This window comes from Phoenix dactylifera, chromosome 9, assembly GCF_051530095.1.
Source record: "Phoenix dactylifera cultivar Ajwa chromosome 9, Ajwa_hap1_PhDact_Kaust_v1.1, whole genome shotgun sequence".
Lineage (NCBI taxonomy): Eukaryota > Viridiplantae > Streptophyta > Magnoliopsida > Arecales > Arecaceae > Phoenix > Phoenix dactylifera.
The window spans coordinates 5722462-5733252 of NC_143198.1; the positions used below are offsets into that span (position 1 = coordinate 5722462).

The following is a 10791-nucleotide window of genomic DNA, read 5'->3' on the forward strand; positions in this document are numbered from 1 at the left end:
GTCTCACAGGAGGGTTGGCCTCTTTTTGGGCAACTCACGTTTTTTAGGAGACAAACAATACTACTGACTGTGTAGCCTCCAGTGCTTCACACCATTCAGGTGTTTTTCTCTACAAGCGTATTGAGTCGGCTCCTTCCCCCTCTGTTACCTTCTTCTCTCTGATCTTTCTCGGTGTCCGCCTAGTATGAGTTTCCATTGTGTTTGTGTATATATATAAATAACGTCCACCTCGTGCGTTGCACGTGCATAGCGACTGGAACGTCTCGCGCCATCCTCAACGGTGACGAGGTCCTCGATACAACAAAAGAAGGCGGCTCCGACTCACAATGAAACCGTTGACCTCAACCTCTTTGATCTTGTTGCAAAAAACGCACCAAAACCCTAGAGGAGGACGCGAAGGCCATGGCTTCCTCCTCCGACCAGAGCTTCCACTCCTCCGTGTCCGGCCTCTGGAGGAGGGCCGTCGACTCTTCTTCGAGGCCCCGCCCTCCGGCCGCCACCGGAGGGCCCCTCCGGCTGGACATCGACCCGACGCCCAAGCCTCGGCCCTTTTTCCAGGTCCTCGCCTTCGGCCTCATCCTCTTCCTCGTTTGCCTCCAGTTCCTCCCCGCCACCCACTTTCGCGACCCCTCCGATCCCCACCGCAGCTGGATTCCCTTCGATTCCAATCGGTCGGCAGCGTCGGTGAGCTCTTTTTCCGACAACATCTGAGTCTAAGATTGTCTGCAGTGTTCTTTTCTCGGTTGTATCACGGTTTTATGATTTCTCTGCTAGAATTTTGGTGTTTATGTCTGTTGGATATTGGAAACTTAGAGTTTAATTGGATATCTTTTTGGTGAGTCTCATTGGTTTTGTTGAAAGGTTCTTTTTGGGGGGGATTAGATTGAATCAAGGGCTTTTTCTTGTGATTAAAAAAAATAATATTCACTTACTAATTGTTTTTCTGTGAGTAGTTCAGTGCGAATCTGATAATCTCAAATTCTCTCTTTTTTTAAAAATCCTTTTTAGAACTTTTTTTAACCCTTTTTAGTGAAAGGATTCATTTCTGGTTTGGTAAATTCTGATGAAGAAACAGTAACATTATATTCTATTAGTTTTGGGGTCTTTGGGTGCTATTGTCTGTTAGTCTGCGCTGCTGTATGGGATAATTGATATATAATAAATTTACCTGCTAAATTATGTATTTTTGGCAAAATTATTAAAAACTAAAGTGAAATTTACTTTTCATTACATTTATGTTCATGTAATAATTATCAGATATACATATAAGAGTGTTAATTTCATGCTATGGTTACTTTTTGCTGGAAGTTTGGAACCATTATATTTTATTCAAGTCTACAATAAGCTAACTTAAATCTTTCTCTTCTTAAACCTGATACAAACTTGTTCTCACAGTTTACTAAATCAAGAACTTCTGAGAAAGAACAATCCACCATCTCAACACAAGATGCGGAAGTTCAGAGGATACATATCTTTTCTTGGACGGACTGTTTGGATCTTCGAGTGTTTGCAGTACTTGCCAACTCAACTCTGTCTAACTCAAGGTTCCTTCAATATCAATTTTACTATATATCAGGAGATAGATTTGTTACTGTCTGTAAATCCTTCGAAAGATTGCTATTACGTATGCAGGTTATGTTACAGTGTTCGGCTTCTTTGTTAATTTTATTTGGCAAAAACAAAATCCAGGATCACTTTCATAAAATGAAATTGAGTTTCAAAATAGCCATTCTTATTAACTACAATTTACTAAATTTACAGTGGAAAAATGGATGAACCAGGCAAACCCAGAGAACTTTTCCATGCTCTTAAATCAGGACTCTCCATATCACATAGAATAACATGCTGTCTACAAACTGCTATGTCAAACATGTTCTAGATAAGCTTTTCCTCCTTTTAGCTGTTGGTAGATGGACGTTTGCTGTCCTGTCTCCAGAAGCCTGAAGTTACTAAATGGGCCGTCTGCGTAATCTGGAAAATATTTCTGCCCAAGTAATCACTTTGTCCTTGGAGATCGAGTGATTTAAGTCTAGCTTGAAGTTGCATGGAAAGTGTTTATATATCTATTATGCAGGTTCATATTTAAGGCAGATAGACAAAAAAGATCTAAATAGATGATCATACGCCCATTATATTCAGAAGAAATAAAATTAAGCACTTGGTGCACCATATTCCTTTGAAATTTATATCCAGGTTAATAATCTAATTGAATTTAGGTTTCGCCCATCTTATCCCAAGTATGTTAGCAGTTGAAATCTTTTATATATTTACACTTTTTGCTTTTGTTCTCAGATTTCCAGAGCATATTTATTTCCATTTCTTTGTACCGGAAGGTGAAGATGAGAAACTGACCTATTATAAACTGAAAGTGATGTTGCCCCATTCAAACATTGAAATCATTGGGTAAGCAGAGGTCACTTGTAGCATAAGCAACTTGCTTTTTATTATAAGCAACTCCTTTGGTTTGTGTAGTGTAGTACTCATGCTAAATCTTTCTGTAGGCAAAAGGAAGTGAAGGAAAAACTAAAGTCTATGACACATGAAGGGGGATTCCTTTGGTCCTCTTTTCATGAAATAGCACCTCTTGTCATCCCACAAATCAAGTCTTCTTTGAACAAATTCATATACATTTCACCAAATACCATCATAAAGGTATTTCATTTCTTGCCCTGATATTGAAGGAATTGACTGATAGATTTCTTAATCAGAAGTTAGCTTAATGGATTGGAGATTTACAGTCACAAGCATACCTTTTTGGTCTGTTTCTCATGGTGCCAAGGTTTTAACTTTGAACTGCCACATGGCAGTGCCATGCCAGCTTGGATTGGCAGCATATTTGTTGATCCAAGCAGACTGGCATGAAGGGCACCCAAATCCTCAACATCAGAACTCAAACCTTGAGCCCGAAGTACTCTAATGCTTAAAAGATGCAAATGCTAAGTTTTGAAACCTGATCTGAACTGCAGTACCTACTACTACAATCCATTGATCTTCTTTGGCACTTTGAACTGTGGCCAGCAAGAATGAATTTTTTTTCAAAACACCCGCCATCAGCAGTCCACATTTCAAGTGAAGTGCAATGCTTAGACACCTACATATAGTATACAAGTACTTAATGAAGTTAAAGATGTCGCTATTTTGTTTTTTCTATACTTAAATTGCCAGACTGTCTGATTAACTGCTTCCTTTACAAAGAAACAAAATACTATTAACTGCACTTTGTTGAATTTGAAATTAATGTTCTGCTCACAGTTAAGTTTGATTTCTTGAGTGTCGCTAAGCATATTCTCTTATTGTAAGGGAAACATGCTATTTTAATGATCATGCTACCTACTGTTAGTATCCTTGACAGTTTTTTTTTTTTTAAGACAGGAGTTGAAACCCCGCTCAACTTTATTGGGTAATCAACAAAAAAAAAGAGAATGACAATGCAAAATCGGGGAATAAAAGGGCCCCTCAGGCCCTAGCCTTCCCTTTTCCAACTTAGTGAATAGGTCCATCAAAGGTTTCCACACAAGTCACAACACTGTATCAGCAATCCTAGAGTTAGACAACATTGTCCACTCACAAAACAATTCAGTAGCTTGTTTATTACAATCTTAGCCAGATCTAAATTTTTAAGGAAGCTTCTCTAATTTCTTTCCTTCCATATCCCCTAAAATTAGGAAACTGCCAATTAAGAGACCTTTTGTAAGTGCCGAAAGGAAAGATGACCAATATAAAAGAACTTTGAATTTCATTATATTGCTCACTTAGTAACATGGCCTAACTGAGGACATACCCTAGGTGTACATATATGAATGAGTATACCAAAACTCATGTACATAGATATTCATAGTATACATTATACTTAAATATATCCAGTTTAATGACATAGAGGTCACATTAGTTTGGATATGCCCAGTTTAATGATGTGGAGGTCATTATATCATTTTGAATTTATCCAGTAATAACATGTACATATCATGTTTGTTCAATTTAATGACATAAAAAATGGGTGATCCAATGCACGAGGCTCCTGCCATTGCGAGGTCTAGAGAAGGTCATATGTATGCAATGTTGCCCCGCAAGCTGAGAGCCTATTTTCATGCATCAAACTTGTGACACCTAGATTATAATGGAGCAACCTTATCATTGCATTAAGGCTTACACTCTTTTAACCACATTACCTAGTTATGGTCCCAACAAACCAAGGTCCTAAGAGGGGCAAATTGAGGATAGACCTAATCTTTGTTTTGTTTTTTTCTTCATGTATAAAGCAGCTGTCCCATAACTTGGAGTTGTACCATTGCACTTGTCAGCCCAAGCCTTTTATTGCTGCACCAAGCAATGGTATCTTTCTTCAATTTAATGACATGATGGTCATATTATTTTGGATTTGTCCAAATGACCGACAGGGAGTCACTTTATTTTTTGTCTAGTTTAGTGACATAGTGGTCATGTCATTTCTAATTTGTCTAGTTTAAAAACAAGGTGGTCGTAGCATTTGGATATCTCTAGTCCAATGACATTGTGGTCATCATTCTGGATTTGTCCAAATCAATGACATAATGGTCATATCGTTTTGAATTTTTTTCAATTCAATGGCATAGTAATCATTTTATTTTGAGTTTGTCCAATTTAACGATGTGGTGTTCGATTTATCCTCTTCCTTCGATAGATAGATCAAGCTCCAATTTGCTAGGCAAGTTGGCACTAATGAAATTTCTCACTCAATTTCTCACCACTCTAGAAGAAAGACCATTTATAGTTATCCATTCTTCTTCTCAACCAAACTGCCAATCTAAGGATTGAGACATGGTAGATCAATAGGGTAGAATGAACTGCATTGAGCATACCCAATATTCCCCCCTAAGACACAAGCTTCCCTCTCCAAACCAACAATCTTCTCTCCATTTTCTCAAGGAGAGATGACAAATCCTTATTAGCAAGTCTTTGTCCAACAACGGCAATCCCAAATATTTAATTGGGAATTTCTTTGACTTACAGTGCAATGAAGAAGCCATGTGCTCCCTTATTAATTTATCACATACCAACACCACCAACGAGGTTTTATGAAGATTGATAGATAACCTTAGTTCAAAACAAAAGTAAGTTTAACTTCAGCACAGCTACTTGTCCTTTCTCCACCTTCATAAACGCCATCATATGATCGGCATACTGAAGTAGAATTGTTCCCAAATCTTGATCTCGTTTGCAAAGTTCCACTATCAAGGCCTTTCTTTTGTGAAACCCAAATAATGCTTGCCAAATAATCATCAGCAATAATAAAAAGAAGGGGGAAAGGGGATCTCCTTGACGGAGACCCCACTTACATTGAATCCATATACTTGGTTGGCCATTGACTAGAACCCCCACCTCACCTGAGCAACCATGTTTTGAATCCACTCACAAAATGAACAGGGAACTCTATGAAATCAGGCTAACAACAAGATGGCCCACTTAAGGCTATCCAAAATCAATCTTCAAGTGTCGTCCTTGTTCATCTCATCTCTTACTTTGGTGGATAAGATCATGAGCTAATAATAATTTGTCTTGGATCAATCTACCTTTTATAAAGATTGACTGAGATGTATTCACTAAATCTGGAAGTAGGGGGTTTAATTTGTTCGCTAATACCTTTGACACAATCTTATTAATTCTATAAATTAGACCTATATGCCTGAAATTGTTTGGTTTAGTAGCCACCTCCTTCTTAGTAATTACAACCAGGTAAGCATAATTCAATCTCGAGAGGTCAATATTTTTCTCATAAAGTTGCTTAAAGAGTGTCACCGGGTCACCTTTAATCAAATTTAGAGACGGTGGAAGAAAATCATTGCAAACCTATCTAGTCCCGGACTTTTGTCACTCTCCAAGGAGAACACCACATTTCTACTCCCTTTCTCCAAAAACAGATTGGCCAAAGAGAAAATATCAGGATGCTGTGCCGGATATGGTATCAATTTGCTATAATCTCACAATCCCCAGCAGCAGAGAAAATCTTCTTGAAGTACACCTGGAAAGCTTCCATAACTTCCTCCTGTTTGTCCAACCAAGTATCATCCCACTACCGGGAAGTGATAACATTAAATCCTTATGAAAACTTGCTGTCTTGTGAAAGAATGTGTTTCTAATATATTTCCTCTTTGGCATAGATGCCCTCTTCCTTCTCCTTTGTCGTTCATTTGCCTTTAAATTCCTAGTTCCTCCTTGATATCCAGATCTACACCCTCAACTTCTCTTTCTGCTCTTTTCTATTATCTTCTTTATTTTAATCCATCTCCTTATGGCTGCCCTCACCATTCAAAGAATTAAATCCTTAGCTGCATATGTAACTCCCTCAACCTGGCAACATGCTGTGTCACAATATCCTTAACCTCTTCTTCTTCCAACCACTATTTTTCAAACCTGAATAATTTGCTTTTCTTCAGTTTTGACTTGAAGGACAGCAATAAAGTAACATGGTCAGAACAGGTGTTAGGAAGAGCTTCCTCAACGGATAGCCAAAAGACAGTCGCCCACTCTTGTGATACAAGAAATTGATCCAATTCTGCCATTGTTGGGTCCTCCCTGTTATTAGACCAGGTTTACTCTCTTCTTTTTAGGGTTAAAGTCAATTAACTCCAACTCGCTCAACAACTTTTGGAAGTCAGTTGCTTCACCACCCACTTGAGAAATCACTCTCCTCTCACCTTTCAGCAGAATTAAGTTGATGTCCCTGCAAGCACCCATAAACCCAAGAAGGTGACCCGAACCTCCTTCAGTTCATTCTAAAGGGAATTCCAAATATTTTTACACCAGGGCCTTATGCAGATGTAGAGAGGTACTTTTGAATCCATATCTTCTGCCTCCACCGTCAACAAAAATGTTTGAGTTAGTTTTTTTTTTTTTTATGTTTGAGTTACTTGAACTTCTAACCAAGAAGTATAGCACCTGAGGAGGCACTAATCTGACATTGATCAGTCAACCCTCTTCCAATAGAGTTCAAGATTTCCTTACATTTTCCAAATGCTTATATGGTTCAATTAGGATACGACCTGAGGAGCCATTAGAGTTTAGTTTCTGCCATTCGTCAATCGACCCTTCTCCAATAGAATTCAAGATTTTCTCGACAGTTTTCAAATGCTCATATGGCTCAATTACATTTTTGAACTTTGCAGATTGTAAATAGACAATAAAATGCTTTCAGACGTAGTGTCGGACTTCTACTAAGGTTTTGTTGCTTGAGAATTTCCAAACCAATTTCAATCATGCCATAAGCAATCCCCTCCATCTGCTTTTCCAGAATGTTGATAGTTTAAAAATGACTGCATGATGCCTTGCCATCTTGTCATCTATCTCTGTATCTTACGCCTTCAATGATCATCTCTTGTATATTTAATGAAGGAAATTGCCGTGATGTAGAGGTATACTCTTGGGTGTTGTTTGGCACAGCAACATCCTCTCTCTAAACTGGAGGCCACAACTTTCACTTGATGATGTCCTCTGAACATTAAATTCATGTTTGGATCCATAGGGAAAATACACAATGCATGATTCTATTTTTCATTCTCATAATGTTTTCAAAACCTTGAGGATCAAGTTATTATGGTTTCATTAACTATCTCTGATCAAATCATCAACAGAGTAGGTTTGCTTTACTAGATTGTTATAGATGTTCAGATTTAACCTCCTCTGATCACTCACTACAAGGACCACCACTGCCTTTTCTTTTTTTTTTTCTTGTTTTCTGGAAAACCACTTAACAAATTAATGCAACCTGATCTGTGAATATAAGGTGGTGGACTGCATAGTCACAAGTTTGGCATTTAAGAACAGTTCATAAACATGCAAAGATTTGGGAATTCTGGAAAAATACAGAATTTGAAAAAAGCTTAAAAAGAAAAACCACTAGTTAAAAATTCAAAAAAAAGAACGTGTAGCTACTTACATATTCACATGGAAACCAGCTTGGACAGGCAATAACTAGCAGAAACACTACCGTATACAATAAATAGCATCATTGATCTGTAATGATGAAAAATCCTGAATAAACTTTAATAACTGAATTACCTAAAATAACTATAGAATCATTTGGCCAATGAAAAAATTGTGAATGATACAAAAGTTCGTCAGTAGTTCAGAGAACATTATTTCTAATTCACTATGCTGGACTTGTGGAGTAAACTAGTTATACAAAATTATGCTGGAAGTCCATACTTCATTGTGCACCATCCTATTTAGCCCATCATTCATAAAACATCTAAAACAACCTTAAACTTCAAACAATATGGGCAATGTCTTCTATCAATCTCTGGCAAAGTCATCAGACTTTTTAATAAATCTCAAAAAATATTGCTTCTAGATGTTTATTAAGTTGTACTTACACAAACCATGCATACTTCTATGCCGCTCTATATTACCTGCTACTCGCCTTTAAGCATTTCCATAAACAATAGAAAAATCAAGACTTTAAAATTATTAGCAAGTATTGTCCATATATTGCATTGGCTTAATGGATCTATTCAAAATCCATTGAAGTTTGAGAATTCTAATGATCAGCTCAAAATTTTACATCCTCCCTGAATTGGTGCAAACTTCCTAGGAAAAACAAGTACGAGCAAGTGAAGAACTTGCCATGATATTTAGAAGGCCAATCATTAATGAGGGGAGACCTAAGTCACTGGTCACACCATATAAACTCATAAGTCAAGCAGCAATTAGGATTCTTTTTTATTTGAAAGGCATTTTGACAAAGAGAGAAGGCAAAAGTTGATGTAGTGAGTTCCATTCATCTCACAAACAAGTAATAGAGCCACATCGAAACACGGCCACCAAATTGGTAGGGTTCTACGTGACAACTGCCCTAGAACCCTGGCATTTTGATGCTGCATTTGATTTGCCCAAAATTCCTTAGTTTGATTTTTGATGTATTTGGTGCTTTGTTACCATTGCACACCTACTAAATCTCCTGATTGACCTGTCATATACTCCATTATAGTGGTTTGCTTCTTAAGGCTACATCCTAGCATAGTTTCATTCCAGAATCAGGCCTGAATAACTCTTAAAAATTCTTTTGCTGCTACTGATGTTCCGGCTGGTCTGGATTTTATCTCGTAAGCTACCTGTCATATTCTCCACTGTGCTGGGCTTTTTTTCTTAAGCAAATTCATCAAAGATGGGCCAGATATGTGGACAAGTAGGATATGGATGTGATGAGTGGGACCCGATATTTCTGATGTAACTTGAAAATCATGAATTTATGAGGATGTTCCTGATGTCCTTCAACCTCGTGTTTAGATAATCTTTTGTTTTGAATTCACAAGAAGATTGGAGCATGTAAAAACAACCTAATAAAATAATAATTTCCATCCATGGTTTTAAATATTTTCAGTGTTCTTTTCATGTGCAGGGAGATATTGCAGAGCTGTATGGTGTTGATTTGAGACCGTATGCCCTTGCAGCTGCTGAAGACTGCAGCAGGAGTTTGGGTGATTACGTCAGTCTTGATGTTTTAAATGCCATTCAGAGGACAGCTGCCAAGCCTTGGGTATCTAACAAACCTTATGACAAAAATGCTTGTGTACCTGACTTAAGTGTGCTTTCACTTGATGCAAACAAGCTAGAAAATAATCTAGTGGAGGCCATCCTATGGTGGACTAAAGTTCTCAATGTTGGAAGTGAAAGGTTTGCTATTACCTCCAGTTTACATTCAGTACAATCTTCACAAGTTGTCATCTTAAAATGTCATCTGAGGTAGTAACTTCAACTCTGGTCACGACTTTCTACTCACTTGCCTGGATGTAATTGCAGGAGCAATCAGATCAACCCAGCTATTGCATTAGCATTCTATGATAAATATCACAAGCTTCCTTCTGCCTGGAAGCTTAGTACTTCTTTGCCAACTACGACAGATGATGAAACTAAAGTTCTTCATTTTGATGGACCTGCAAAGGTCTGCTCAAAACAAGTGCATCAGTATCAAGGATCAGAACATGGCAATGTTTGGCAGAAATATCTCCCTCCAAATTCTAACATCATCTTGAGCCATTGAAACTGCAGATTTATACAACACCATGATTGTAGTTTATCACCATCCTATGAGTGTTTCTCTGTTACTGACTGTGGCTTCTCAAATGATATCTTGACGTTTACAGACCAGGAAATTAATTTTCAATTGTAAAGGAGATGCCTATTTAACATTAAATTCCTGCAAGAAGAAAAGAAAAATTTGCCGAACATTAAGAGTTCATGCAATTTGACTGTTTGCGCAAGCATATGGACCTTGTCGTGCTGCCCATGGAGAAGGAACTCTGTAAATTATATTCAAGCAAATTGTACAAGGTTGGAGATAAAGTGTTGATATTGGTGGCCTATATTCAACAAATTTTGTACTAGTTGAGCCAAGCTATTTAGTTATTGATTGTGATTAGGTAAAATGATTGATATGTGTCATGTGTTCGCTTTTTTTTTTTATAATCAATTTCTTTAGAAGAGCAGAATTGGGCATTTATAGGCCATTTTGGTGTTTTTTTTTCTTGGCAGTAAATATATTCGAACTTGTGCTTAATTGTTGTGAATTATGATGCGTCATGCTTTTATCCGTACTCATGTATGCATACTTGGGATAGAATTGGTTGATGCTTGTTGCAAAGGACCTGCGCTGGAATGGAAGAAGCAAGGGAGAGTAATATAATTCAAAGAGCGGTTTACAGTTAGATTAGAAATCAGGAGATCAGCGTTGTGTATGCTTAAACCGTGTGGTAATGAAACATTAATTGTATGCTAGTCCCGTTTGTTGGAAATAATGGCAGTTGGAGAGTTGTTTCA

The 10791-nt window shown here is 37.6% G+C and overlaps 1 protein-coding gene across 1 annotated transcript; it reads left to right on the top strand.

The window, feature by feature from the left end:
* Positions 1-83: 83 nt before the first annotated feature.
* LOC103705408 (putative galacturonosyltransferase 6) lies at positions 84-10531 on the top strand. The gene is made up of 6 exons (XM_008789107.6): positions 84-684; positions 1396-1544; positions 2293-2403; positions 2502-2652; positions 9374-9648; positions 9775-10531. Exons 1-6 carry the CDS (start codon positions 403-405, stop codon positions 10013-10015), a joined length of 1209 nt encoding a protein of 402 aa, XP_008787329.4. The 5' UTR covers positions 84-402; the 3' UTR covers positions 10016-10531.
* Positions 10532-10791: the final 260 nt, after the last annotated feature.